Consider the following 15,320-nt stretch of genomic DNA (forward strand, 5'->3'; position numbering starts at 1 on the left):
CACTTTTTTGCGCCCCCGCCCCCACTTTTTGCGCTAAAAAGAAAAATAATTACTATGATTTTATTCCTTTTTTCGATTTTTAGTATGAAAAAATTATTTTCAATTGTCAGCCCTCGCACTTTACACCTTGCTCCGCGGTCCCTGACAATTTACAAAGTCAAGCAGCAATTTTTCAACAAGACAATGCACATGTCATTCAAACATGCTCTACTAGGAAATGGTTGATATAACTATTCTGCAATCAGGCAAGGTTAATTTCGCAGTTCAGGCATTGTCACTGCATGGATAATAAATATAGAGTGTATTAGTCACGCTCTTGAACACTTTCCGAGAAAAATTTGATGACGTCAGAACGCGTACAAAATAGTTACCGCGTAAAGTCGCTTGACATGCCGCCAGGTCTCATGACTTCACGCTCGCGCCCGGATGCGTGTTCTTTTCAGGACTCGGTGAGTGTCTTTATTAGTTTTCCTTTTTTTATCTATTTTTTTCCCCGTAACTCTTGATGATTTTGTTTTCTAATTGGTAGATTTGATGTATTTTCATCCAGTGTAAATCAAAACCGAGTTGTGTTTTGAAAGTTGCGCGCGTTAATTGAATGAAATTAACTGAATTCCTACCCGCCCTTCGTACTGAAATTTATTCGTAATTCTCGGAATCATAAACAATGGAAAGACTCCAAAATTCCCCCAAAGGTCAGATGTAATAATTAACGACAGGGTTCATTGGAGTTGGCGCCTAAATGAGGAAAATTCAAGATTTAGTTCCAATCCCCCTTGAATATTTTTACAAGTGAATCGATTCCTTTTACTTTTTTCCGACAGTCGAAGATGGAATCCAGCCAAGGCAGTCAAATCTGATCGTTAGTAATACATAAATGAAAGCATTTACCGAGCTGTCGTTATTCAAAAGATAGCGCTGAGATTATATTCACGGCACCGGTAAGTTAATACCTCGGACGTTAACAATTTATTTCACGTTTCAATCCGGTTCGTGCTAGCGCTTGTTGTAACTGCGCTACGTTTTTGCTTTTGCTAAGAGAGAAAACTGAGATCCATCAAGTTAGTAAACAGTTCGATCATTGACAGGCTCTATAAGGTCCTTGCCATTGCTCATTTGCAGTCGTGAAAATTAAGCCCAATTTTAGCAAAACCAGGTAATGTTTATTGGATATGCCTACAATTTATTCACTCAGCTGTATTCTCCCCTCTTTAGGCACAACATCGTTAAGCTTTGTTTATTTCTTACCTTTTCAGCCAATTTAGCATTCAGATAAGTATCAGGGCCGAATCTTTGGAACGAAAGGAAGCGCAGTGAGGGAATCAAATGAATCGATGCAGTGGTCATAGACTATCCAACGCTTTCTCAAAGGTAAAAATAGGTCCGCAATGCGTACATGTGTGGCTTATGAAAGTGAGCTGCTTTCTAGTGTGTGATGTCTTATTGAGTTTCATTAGAAGAGCTAATATCCGATTCCGGTTAGATAGTTTTCAATATTGTTCCTGTTCAGCGATAAAATAAGATAACTGGCATACAGTGGTCTTGAAATGTTCATTTTCAAGATGAGAACTAATGGCCAAACATTTGTTATAGATGCCTAATTTTGACAATGAAGGTTTCACATGTAACCCGAAGATTTTAGGACCTAAAAAAGCATCAGCATCATCTCCTATAGTGGCCTAATAGAATCAGTCATGATTTTGTTTACGTAACAAAGTGGAATTGAGTTCTGAAGTTTGTAGGTTGATTGTCTTTTCCAAGGCAAGTGATGTGAAATTAACTCTAGGGAAGTTATGAATATTTTTGGCATTTTGTGTACCAGTACACAAAGACAGAACTTTCCAGAAGGGCCAAAACATTCGGGAAATGATGAAATCTACACTAGAAGCCTTTGGGAGCTTGATTTGGTTTGAATGTGACTAATTTTTGACAATGCATATATGTAAAGTAACACAATGCTGAGTGTAGGTTTCTATTGTCCATTGGGGCACAAAATTCTATTTTCCGTTGGTTGAGAGCAAAATGTTTACTGTAATTATTGTATTTGGGTTTTGTGGGACAGTATTGTCAATAAAGAACACAGAAAAATTTAGTTGAGGTGGGTGGATATGGGGTTGCAAATGGAAGAACCAAGGGGAAAAAAATAGGCACATAACAAGATTAGAACACAACCAGTACTTTAATGAATCATGTTAGGTAGTACTCTGAAATAACATTACATTAAAACTGCTAATAATTTTTAACCCAGTAAGATTCACAATTTGACCTGGAGGTTTAATTTAACAAAAAGTTCAGTAGAGATAAGCATCACCATAATAGATTTCAGGAACAGTAATCAGAGACATAACTTAAACACAACTGAGTTCAATGTACAGGCAAGTGCATGATGGTATCATATGATTTAAAGTACCAGAATCTTTCAAGTTTTTTTATTATTGATAAATTGTTATTTGATGACAGTGCGTGTGTTTCCCAAATTCAAGCTATGTGGAGACATGAAATGAAAAGGTGAACTTGACATCATCATGTAAATGGTCAACTTGACATGCTATCAAAATTTGTCCTTCAGCTGAAATCTTACTCTGGAATGCAATTTTGTCACTTTCTATCAATATACCTAAAAATTTCAAGCCTTTTTTTTATTTCGGTCAGTTACTAAAATGTGAATCAATCATCACAACCATACTTTCTGTAAATCTGATTGGTTTCTTAATCTAGTGTGATCTATTGTTGCTGAGCCTACCAGTGGTTTACATTTCTACTTCAGTAATTACTTCTGCACAAGTGATACATGAAAAAGACACCTAGCTGTTTTCAGCCAATCAAGAGTGTAATTTTTCATGTATATCAGTATTGTGATGAATTAACCAAAACCAAACAAGAAACTGAAAAGGAGTTGTAGTCTACCAAATAAAGGCCTAATACATATGTATTGCTACCAAGTTTAAATATCAATGTTCATCGAACCATTATGAAAAGAAGTTAGAAGACTACCAAGCTCACAGGAAGTCAAGAAATGTTAAGGTCTGAATAATTCTGGACATTAGTTGGAAAACATAATGATAGTCATATTTCATTTGTAACATTAAACTACTAGGCTCCTAGAAGCAATGGAATATAAGCATTGTAGAAAATCATTTGTGAAAACCAAAACATCACATCATTCTACGTTTTGTGTTATCCAAAACTTGTTTCAATACTGGCAAGTAAAATACATTTAAACAGAACGTCATAAGCATTAAACTCCAACAATGATTCTTAAATCGTGATAAGATATCCGGCAAGAATTCCGTATAATCCCATACTTGATTATGCATTCAATTCTTGATTATGCTTTAAATTCGGGCAAAACAACAGAGTTCCTTTGGGACTATGGTTTTGTTTTTGATTGGTATGGGGTTATATGGAAATCTTTCCAGATAGCCTTTGTTTTAGCGAAATTGTCATAAAAGCCAGTCCTTGGCCGGTATTGTACTATCGAGATTCCCTTACTTACTTTAAATTTGTCGTTTTAAAATATATATGCCTCCGTGAATTCTCAACAGTGCAAGGAGAATGCAACCACAATACAACTTATTTCACCTTAATGCACTTCCAGGAGGCTTCAGACAGTTTCAAACACTTTCAAACTCTTTCAGAGACTCAGAGGTGCAACCCGCACCAATAGAGTAAACCGATAGTTGTTGGCTTGCGAGAGTGCAATGACTCCTTTCAATGTAGTACAACTCGTACCGAAGATTCAAGCTGTTAAATGTTGAATGTTGTCTTTAAAGAGCGTAAAAGCTCTTGCACAAGCTGCAGTTATAACACAAGCCGGATCTGGGTGTGTTGGCTTGTGTGAGGAGAACTAACTCGTCAAACAATCACCTGAAAAAAAATTACGCAAGACCACGCTTACAACCAAGATGGCTGAATCAGTCCAGTAAGCCTTACAACACTAGATCATGTAATATGGTTCGACTCTCGCGGAAAAATAAATAAATCCCATCGTGCCATAATGTGGCTACACAATTTGTGTACGCCACACACAAAAACCACATTTGTTTTCAGTATAACTTTATTTTCAATTGTTACGTTTAACTTACTGTACTAGTCATAGAGATGTAAACTTCTATAGCAGCATCGTAACAGATACAAAACATCAGTGAAATACAATTATTATATACATACTGAGATTTACACACTGAAAAGCCGCAGAGTAAATTTTCGCTCGCAAACGGGGTAGTTTGGAAAGTATGGAATGCCGGAAATCCTTAATTCGGCAAGTAAATCATGTCAGTCTCCATATAGACTCCCTGTTACCCAGTCTCCATATAGACTCCCTGTTACCCAGTCTCCATATAGACTCCCTGTGTAGCCATGTGTACCCTGTGTACCCTTGTGTACTCTTGGACACCCTGTTTACCCATGTGTACCCTTGTGTACCCTGGTATACCCTGTGTACCCTTGTGTACCCTTGTTATACCCTGTGTACCCATGTGTACCCTGTGTACCCTGTATACCCATGTGTACCCTGTGTACTCTGTGTACCCATGTGTACCCTGTGTACCCTTGTATACCCTGTGTACCCTGTGTACTCTGTGTACCCATGTATACCCTTGTGTACCCTGTGTACCCATGTGTATCCTGTGTACCCATCTATACCCTGTGTACCCATGTGTACCCTGTGTACCCATGTATACCCTTGTGTACCCTGTGTACCCATGTGTACCCTGTGAACCCATCTATACCCTGTGTACCCATCTATACCCTGTGTACCCATGTGTACCCATGTGTACCCTGTGTACCCTTGTATACCCTGTGTACCCTGTGTACTCTGTGTACCCATGTGTACCCATGTATACCCTTGTGTACCCATGTGTACCCTGTGTACCCATGTGTATCCTGTGTACCCATCTATACCCTGTGTACCCATGTGTACCCTGTGTACCCATGTATACCCTTGTGTACCCTGTGTACCCATGTGTACCCTGTGAACCCATCTATACCCTGTGTACCCATCTATACCCTGTGTACCCATGTGTACCCTGTGTACCCATGTGTACCCTGTGTACCCATGAGTACCCTGCGTACCCATGTGTACCCTGTGTACCCATGTGTACCCTGTGTACCCATGTATACCCTTGTGTACCCTGTGTACCCATGTAGACCCTGTGTACTCATCTATACCCTGTGTACCCATCTATACCCTGTGTACCCATCTATACCCTGTGTACCCATGTGTACCCTGTGTACCCTTGTATACCCTGTGTACCCTGTGTACTCTGTGTACCCATGTGTACCCATGTATACCCTTGTGTACCCATGTGTACCCTGTGTACCCATGTGTATCCTGTGTACCCATCTATACCCTGTGTACCCATGTGTACCCTGTGTACCCATGTATACCCTTGTGTACCCTGTGTACCCATGTGTACCCTGTGAACCCATCTATACCCTGTGTACCCATCTATACCCTGTGTACCCATGTGTACCCTGTGTACCCATGTGTACCCTGTGTACCCATGAGTACCCTGCGTACCCATGTGTACCCTGTGTACCCTGTGTACCCATGTGTACCCTGTGTACCCATGTATACCCTTGTGTACCCTGTGTACCCATGTGTACCCTGTGTACTCATCTATACCCTGTGTACCCATCTATACCCTGTGTACCCATGTGTACCCATGTGTACCCTGCGTACCCATGTATACCCTTGTGTACCCTGTGTACCCATGTGTACCCTGGGTACCCATCTATACCCTGTGTACCCATCTATACCCTGTGTACCCTGTGTACCTTATGTACCCTGTGTACCCATCCATACCCTGTGTACCCTGTGTACCCATGTGTACCCTGTGTACCCTGTGTATCCATGTGTACCATGTGTACCCATGTGTACCCTGTGTACCCATCTATACCCTGTGTACCCATCTATACCCTGTGTACCCTGTGTAGCCATGTGTACCCTGTGTACCCTGTGTACCCAATTATACCCTTGTGTACCCTGTGTACCCATGTATACCCTGTGTACCCATCTATACCCTGTGTACCCATGTGTACCCTGTCTACCCATGTGTACCCATGTGTACCCTGTGTACCCTGTGTACCCATCTATACCCTGTGTACCCATGTGTACCCTGTGTACCCATGTGTACCCTGTGTACCCATCTATACCCTGTGTACCCATCTATACCCTGTGTGCCCATGTGTACCCTGTGTACCCATGTGTACCCTGTGTACCCATGTATACCCTTGTGTACCCTGTGTACCCATGTATACCCTGTGTACCCTGTGTACCCATGTGTACCCATGTGTACCCTGTGTACCCATCTATACCCTGTGTACCCATCTATACCCTGTGTACCCATCTATACCCTGTGTGCCCATGTGTACCCTGTGTACCCATGTGTACCCTGTGTACCCATGTATACCCTTGTGTACCCTGTGTACCCATGTATACCCTGTGTACCCTGTGTACCCATGTGTACCCTGTGTACCGATGTATACCTTTGTGTACCCTGTGTACCCATGTATACCCTGTGTACCCATCTATACCCTGTGTACCCATGTGTACCCTGTGTACCCATGTGTACCCTGTGTACCCATGTGTACCCTGTGTACCCATCTATACCCTGTGTACCCATCTATACCCTGTGTACCCATGTGTACCCTGTGTACCCATGTGTACCCTGTGTACCCATCTATACCCTGTGTACCCATCTATACCCTGTGTGCCCATGTGTACCCTGTGTACCCATGTGTACCCTGTCTACCCATGTATACCCTTGTGTACCATGTGTACCCATGTATACCCTGTGTACCCTGTGTACCCATGTGTACCCTGTGTACCCATGTATACCCCTGTGTACCCATGTATACCCTGTGTACCCTGTGTACCCATGTGTACCCTGTGTACCCAGGTATACCCTTGTGTACCCTGTGTACCCATGTATACCCTGTGTACCCATCTATACCCTGTGTACCCATCTATACCCTGTGTACCCATCTATACCCTGTGCACCCATGTGTACCCATGTGTACCCATGTATACCCTTGTGTACCCTGTGTACCCATGTATACCCTGTGTACCCATCTATACCCGGTGTACCCATCTATACCCTGTGTACCCATGTGTACCCTGTGTACCCATCTATACCCTGTGTACCCATCTATACCCTGTGTACCCATGTGTACCATGTGTAGACATGTGTACCCTGTGTACCCTGTGTACCCATGTATACCCTTGTGTACCCTGTGTACCCATGTGTACCCTGTGTACCCTGTGTACCCATGTGTACCATGTGTACCCTGCGTAGCTGTGTACCCTGGGTACCCTGTGTACCCAATTATACCCTTGTGTACCCTGTGTACCCATGTATACCCTGTGTACCCATCTATACCCTGTGTACCCATGTGTACCCTGTGTACCCATGTGTACCCTGTGTACCCATCTATACCCTGTGTACCCATGTGTATCCTGTGTACCCATGTGTACCCTGTGTACCCATCTATACCCTGTGTACTCATCTATACCCTGTGTACCCATTTGTACCCTGTGTACCCATGTGTACCCTGTGTACCTATCTATACCCTGTGTACCCATCTATACCCTGTGTACCATGTGTACCCTGTGTACCCATTTATACCCTGTGTACCATATGTGCCCTGTGTACCCATGTATACCCTGTGTACCCTGTGTACCCTGTGTACCCATGTGTACGCATGTGTACCCTGTGTACCCATCTATACCCTGTGTACCCATCTATACCCTGTGTGCCCATGTGTACCCTGTGTACCCATGTGTACCCTGTGTACCCATGTATACCCTTGTGTACCCTGTGTACCCATGTATACCCTGTGTACCCTGTGTACCCATGTGTACCCTGTGTACCCATCTATACCCTGTGTACCCATCTATACCCTGTGTACCCATCTATACCCTGTGTGCCCATGTGTACCCTGTGTACCCATGTGTACCCTGTGTACCCATGTATACCCTTGTGTACCCTGTGTACCCATGTATACCCTGTGTACCCTGTGTACCCATGTGTACCCTGTGTACCGATGTATACCCTTGTGTACCCTGTGTACCCATGTATACCCTGTGTACCCATCTATACCCTGTGTACCCATGTGTACCCTGTGTACCCATGTGTACCCATGTGTACCCTGTGTACCCATGTGTACCCTGTGTACCCATCTATACCCTGTGTACCCATGTATACCCTGTGTACCCATGTGTACCCATGTGTACCCTGTGTACCCATCTATACCCTGTGTACCCATCTATACCCTGTGTGCCCATGTGTACCATGTGTACCCATGTGTACCCTGTGTACCCTGTGTACCCTGTGTACCCATGTATACCCTTGTGTACCCTGTGTACCCATGTATACCCTGTGTACCCTGTGTACCCATGTGTACCCATGTATACCCCTGTGTACCCATGTATACCCTGTGTACCCTGTGTACCCATGTGTACCCTGTGCACCCAGGTATACCCTTGTGTACCCTGTGTACCCATGTATACCCTGTGTACCCATCTATACCCTGTGTACCCATCTATACCCTGTGTACCCATCTATACCCTGTGCACCCATGTGTACCCATGTGTACCCTGTGTACCCATGTATACCCTTGTGTACCCTGTGTACCCATGTATACCCTGTGTACCCATCTATACCCGGTGTACCCATCTATACCCTGTGTACCCATGTGTACCCTGTGTACCCATCTATACGCTGTGTACCCATCTATACCCTGTGTACCCATGTGTACCATGTGTAGACATGTGTACCCTGTGTACCCATGTATACCCTTGTGTACCCTGTGTACCCATGTGTACCCTGTGTACCCATGTGTACCATGTGTACCCTGCGTACCTGTGTACCCTGTGTACCCTGTGTACCCAATTATACCCTTGTGTACCCTGTGTACCTATGTATACCCTGTGTACCCATCTATACCCTGTGTACCCATGTGTACCCTGTGTACCCATGTGTACCCTGTGTACCCATGTGTACCCTGTGTACCCATCTATACCCTGTGTACCCATCTATACCCTGTGTACCCATGTGTATCCTGTGTACCCATGTGTACCCTGTGTACGCATGTGTACCCTGTGTACCCATCTATACCCTGTGTACTCATCTATACCCTGTGTACCCATTTGTACCCATGTGTACCCATGTGTACCCATGTGTACCCTGTGTACCTATCTATACCCTGTGTACCCATCTATACCCTGTGTACCATGTGTACCCTGTGTACCCATTTATACCCTGTGTACCCATGTGTGCCCTGTGTACCCATGTATACCCTGTGTACCCTGTGTACCCATGTATACCCTTGTGTACCCTGTGTACCCATGTATACCCTGTGTACCCATCTACACCCTGTGTACTTATCTATACCCTGTGACTGGGATGCTCGTCTGGAAATTTTGAATTTAAGTCCTAAAGGAGGCAAATGTATGCGTGGCCCAATCGTTTTTGGACCCCAGAATGAGACCATTTCAATCTTTAATAACATGAATCGAGTAAATAAAGCCTGGAGCAATTGGCTCTTGAGTAATAGGCTGCTCTGAGAAAGAATTTTTTAAATATATTTTTCATCGCGTGCAACCCTAAAAGATACTCTTACGGCTAAATGTAACTCAATTGAAGTGGAATGGTTGGGGAACCATTTGTTGAATTTCTGTTGGCTTTTTTGAGGTAACCGTGCACAACGTTCAATTTGAACTGACTGACCAATCATCCCAGGGGGACTCCGATATAAAAAGGACTGGGATGCTCGTTGTCTCGCTTAGGGCTGTAAATTTCAAGATAATGGTCTCACTTTGGGTGTTCTGGGAAAAATTGAGTTACATTTACTTTTGCCGTAAGGGTATCTTTTAGGGTTGCACGCGATGAAAAATATATTTAAAAAATTCTTTTTCTCAGGAGCCTATTACTCAAGAGCCAATTGCTCCAGGCTTTATTTACTCGGTACGCAGGGTACACAGGGTATACAAGGGTACACAGGGTACACAGCGTACACAGGGTACACAAGGGTACACAAGTAGTCTATATGGAGACTGGGTAATAGGGAGTCTACATGGAGACTGGGTAACAGGGAGTCTATATGGAGACTGCCATGAATTACTTTCCCTTAATTCCGTGCCGGAATTCCCGGAATGACCAAAAAATAATAAATTGAAAAAAAAAATTACCTAATAATTAAAAATATTAAGTTTGAATAAGTAATTAAAAAATGATTAATTAAAAGAGTAAAAATAAAGTGAAAATAAAAATTAAAAAGAAAAAAAAAATCAGTTCTCAAAAAGTAAAACCAAAAAAATGTAAAATTTTCTCTCGATAAAATGCAGAGACCACGTGACGTAAAAAATAATTACCTATGGCACTGTTCACGGAGATGCACATACTAGAACTACATGTAGCTTACAGTCTACAATATACAAACTGATGCTGAAGATTGCTTCAAGGTAAATGAACCAGAAGTGTGATTTATTATTGACAGACCTAAAGCACTGTGGGTTCTAAGTGGAAAAGGGGATGTAAATACGATAAGCATTTGGCGAGCAAACCCAAAGTGCGACCGCACTTAAAATCTGTCAGCTCAAGCATTTTCTAATGCCACCCAATTTTTGCAATTTTTTATAGATTGCGATAAAAGTAATTTATTGACTGCAATGATTGAAATTAGATTTTTTGATAGATTCCGACATTAACGTTATTTTTTATACATTTAACTTCAGACATAAAGTTGATTTCTTTTTAGTGGCTTATTAGATAAATTTATCGCCTGTCGTGACAATGTCATTCATTCATTGTATGTCTTGGTCAAATCCCGGATGTCAAATCCATACGAACGCGTCTTAAACATTTCATGAACCTACCAGATATTTCTGATCTACTTGACTTCGAGTTCTTTCTCTAACGTGCATGAATGGGCTTCACCTCAGTATCAAAGGCACTGTAGAGTGACAATTAGTTAATTGAGACATTACTCAAGAGGTAACCACACGGAGGGGGGGGGGGGGGGGCTTGTGATAAAAAAATTGATTTCAAGAGAAAAAAAGGAGTATGGTAGCAAGCCTTCGATCTTCCTTTTCTTATCGGACTAGGGAATTGAATCAGGGGCAAGCGACCTTTTTCCATTGGAACTATTTCATTTGCCACAAACTGTTAACAACAAATAAAGTTGCTCTTGTCTGGAAAGGAAAGAAATCACGTTCTGTCTTGTGTGATAGCTTGGTCTAAGGACAATAGCATGATGTGTAACCTGTCCAATGTAAGGAGCTTATTTTTCGTAAGAAAGGTTTTAGTCAGAACATAGCGCCAATTAACAACATTCCGCAATGCACGGAACTGTCTATTTTAGGTGTCATGTTTCAGGAAAATTGTAAGGACAGTGAACATGTACGAGTTAAGCTGATGAAGGCGAATAATTGTCTATTTATATAAAGATCTTTACGGAAGGAAGGTTTCAGCCAAAGCGAAGTTGACCGCCTATTTAGCACCCTAGTCCAACCGAATTTCACTTATTGTGTGTCCGTTTATGGTGCGGTAGATTCAGACCTCAAGGTCATACAAAATTTCCTAGATAGGTGTTTTAAAAGGAATTGTATATCAAAGGGAATAGACATTCGAGACCTACTACAAAAGGCAGATAGGAAGCTCTTCAAGGCACGCTCCGCAGACCCCGATTTCCCGCTAAGCAAAATTATTCCTAAGAAAAAAGAGACAAAATACAACCTCAGATACAGAACTGTCCATTATCCTGGAATAAATTCAGAAAGGTTTAAGAATGTGTTTGTAAATAGCGTAGTTTTTAAATATAATATTTAGATTATCAATTGTCAAGTTATTTTTAATGATTTTTAGATTACCTTTTGCGTATTTTTTGCGGGACTCTTTTTAATATTGTAACTTGATATATGTACTTTTATCTTGAGAGAATAAATATTATTATTATTATTATTATTATTATTATTAAATAAGAAATGTCAGGTACTGTTCGTAAAAATATGATATTTTGGAGTCCGCTGTTTAAAAAAAACAGAAGCTTCAATATCATCAAAAAAGCAAAAATGACCTTGTTACCCCTAGAAAACAAAGTGTTTTTTCCTCTCTGTCTCCACCCTGTCCGTACGGATACAATCAGCTATTACTTATACTAAGTTGAAGCAGTCTCAATGTGATATAACTGCATTTTTGGTTTCAGATGGAGAATTTATTGTGAGAGGCGCATTTGAACAGAAATGTTTGATCAAGGTATAGTTATTTCCACTTTGTTCACGAAGTAAGGGAACTTACTATAAGTATTTTTTCTTTAATAAAGGGAGGAAACCATATAAACCATGTAAGTGAAAAAAACACTCCAACTAACTTCTACTTTCAACACACTACTGCGAAAACGTTAAAACTAGTTTCGTCTACAACCTCGTCACTTGATGACAAACAAAAACTAAAAATTTGAAAAATTTTTGGAAAAAAACGCGCACATCGTGTAGTAACACACGAAAAGTAGCCGCTCGGAACCAGGTCTCTAGAACTGTCACATTGCCATAACTGCCCTAGGGACGTTGACATAATTCCACTCGCTTTTGCAATTGATTAACTTGCCCTCTTCAACCTTATTTATCAGTACAGACTCCGTTATCTGCCTCAACATTGCATCGTCACGAAAAGCCCCCGTTACATTCATTACAAAGCCCACTTCATTTCCACCACGCCTTTCACAACAATGTCTCCACAGAACAGAGCTCCCTTCTCGCCGTTCTAAAGCATGGAAGTGTTCTCTACCACGAGTATACGCACTTCTGGACGTTTCTCCTACATATTTCGATTTACAAACAAGGCAAACCAACTCATATGTAACACCCGTACTTCGGCATGATCCCTTTCCGTCAGTCCGGCAGAGAAGGCAGTCAGCATTGGTGCATCGCCTCTGTTTGAAAGGGTCTGATTTTTGGAGCATGGCTTTAAGGGTTGTTCCAGATTGCTCAACAACTTTGATCTTAAACTCTGTGGCTTTGATCTCTCTCATGTACCTGCGTTTAATCTGGGAACCAGGCGTTGCTGGGACGAAAATCACTGTTTCATAACCACCCTTTCTAAACCAGTTGTCACGTCTCTTCTTTCTCTCTCGCGCCCGTTCGTACGCCTTCCACTCCCTCGGCCTGTACAACGGCTTCTCACCATTCGCATCCAGTTCCACTAGTCGGTTGTAGGCAGCCAACGCCGACCGCACTACTTCTTTTCGAAACTTCTGATCATAACCAGAATATTGAAGACGTAACATCATGTGGTTGACGTGAGCAACAACAACCTCCCAGGGTAATTTCCTGCTACAGTTGAGGAGAATCCTTAACACTTCCTGCGTAAGTATGGTTCTCTTGCAACTCCACGGTAAGGCCGATCTTGCATTTATCACAGATCTGGAGGCAACATCTTTGCAGTAGAACTCATGTAACACGACCTGTATATCACGGTCTTGCCCATCATCACCTACACGCCTTCTCCTCTCTATCCAGACTTTTAAATCGAGTATGGGTAGTTTCCCCTCGACATGTCGTGACGGGCAGTCGACCTCTAACCTTATAGAAGGGTGTATGCTGTTTCCAATCGACTGAAACAACTGCATGCATCGATTATCTGGCTTGAGGTTTTGCTCTATTTGTGCAAAGTTCTCATCTTGGGTGAAACGTCCCTCAGATTTGAGATATCAGATTTGAGGATATCAGATTTGAGATATCAGATTTGAGGATATCATATTTGAGATATCAGATTGAGATAACAGATTTGAGGATATTAGACTTGAGATATCAGATTGAGATATCAGATTTGAGGAGGGACGTTTCACCCAAGGTGAGAACTTTGCACATATAGAGCAAAACCTCAAGCCAGATAATCGATGCATGCAGTTGTTTCAGTCGATTGAAAACAGCATACACCCTTCTATAAGGTTAGAGGTCGACTGCCCGTCACGACATGTCGATGGGAAACTATCCATACTCGATTTAAAAGTCTGGATAGAGAGGAGAAGGCGTGTAGGTGATGATGGGCAAGACCGTGATATACACGTCGTGTTACACGAGTTCTACTGCAAAGATGTTGCCTCCAGATCTGTGATAAATGCAAGATCGGCCTTACCGTGGAGTTGCAAGAGAACCATACTTACGCAGGAAGTGTTAAGGATTCTCCTCAACTGTAGCAGGAAATTACCCTGGGAGGTTGTTGCTCACGTCAACCACATGATGTTACGTCTTCAATATTCTGGTTATGATCAGAAGTTTCGAAAAGAAGTAGTGCGGTCGGCGTTGGCTGCCTACAACCGACTAGTGGAACTGGATGCGAATGGTGAGAAGCCGTTGTACAGGCCGAGGGAGTGGAAGGCGTACGAACGGGCGTGAGAGAGAAAGAAGAGACGTGACAACTGGTTTAGAAAGGGTGGTTATGAAACAGTGATTTTCGTCCCAGCAACGCCTGGTTCCCAGATTAAACGCAGGTACATGAGAGAGATCAAAGCCACAGAGTTTAAGATCAAAGTTGTTGAGCAATCTGGAACAACCCTTAAAGCCATGCTCCAAAAATCAGACCCTTTCAAACAGAGGCGATGCACCAATGCTGACTGCCTTCTCTGCCGGACTGACGGAAAGGGATCATGCCGAAGTACGGGTGTTACATATGAGTTGGTTTGACGTGTTTGTAAATCGAAATATGTAGGAGAGACGTCCAGAAGTGCGTATACTCGTGGTAGAGAACACTTCCATGCTTTAGAACGGCGAGAAGGGAGCTCTGTTCTGTGGAGACATTGTTGTGAAAGGCGTGGTGGAAATGAAGTGGGCTTTGTAATGAATGTAACGGGGGCTTTTCGTGACGATGCAATGTTGAGGCAGATAACGGAGTCTGTACTGATAAATAAGGTTGAAGAGGGCAAGTTACTCAATTGCAAAAGCGAGTGGAATTATGTCAACGTCCCTAGGGCAGTTATGGCAATGTGACAGTTCTAGAGACCTGGTTCCGAGCGGCTACTTTTCGTGTGTTACTACACGACGTGCGCGTTTTTTTCAAAAATTTTTCAAATTTTTAGTCTTTGTTTGTCATCAAGTGACGAGGTCGTAGACGAAACTAGTTTTGAAGTTTTCGCAGTAGTGTGTTGAAAGTAGAAGTTAGTTGGAGTGTTTTTTTCACTTACATGGTTTATATGGCGTTAAGTAATACTTTCTTGGCTTCGATCAGTATAATTACACATCGAAAGGGAGGACAATCGAAGTTAAAAAAAAGGAGTCGTCAGAACCAAATTAATTTAAGAGGATATAAGTCGTGGAAAAA

The 15,320-nt window shown here is 42.2% G+C and overlaps 1 protein-coding gene across 3 annotated transcripts in view; it reads left to right on the top strand.

Moving 5' to 3' along the window:
- The window catches only part of LOC111340781 (uncharacterized), a 24,400-nt gene continuing 9,080 nt past the window's right edge, over window positions 1-15,320 (top strand). The window contains exons 1-4 of one of the 3 annotated variants that reach the window (XM_088753602.1): window positions 1-449; window positions 825-941; window positions 1,257-1,371; window positions 12,208-12,257. In XM_088753602.1, the coding sequence (XP_088609728.1) occupies window positions 12,245-12,257 (13 nt within the window). In that variant the 5' untranslated portion in view covers window positions 1-449; window positions 825-941; window positions 1,257-1,371; window positions 12,208-12,244. Of the gene's footprint in view, window positions 450-494; window positions 696-824; window positions 942-1,011; window positions 1,157-1,256; window positions 1,372-12,207; window positions 12,258-15,320 lie in introns of those variants that run through there. The other 2 variants (XM_088753603.1, XM_088753604.1) reach the window with 2 other exon arrangements.

This window comes from Stylophora pistillata, chromosome 3 (assembly GCF_964205215.1).
Source record: "Stylophora pistillata chromosome 3, jaStyPist1.2, whole genome shotgun sequence".
Taxonomy (NCBI): Eukaryota; Metazoa; Cnidaria; class Anthozoa; order Scleractinia; family Pocilloporidae; genus Stylophora; species Stylophora pistillata.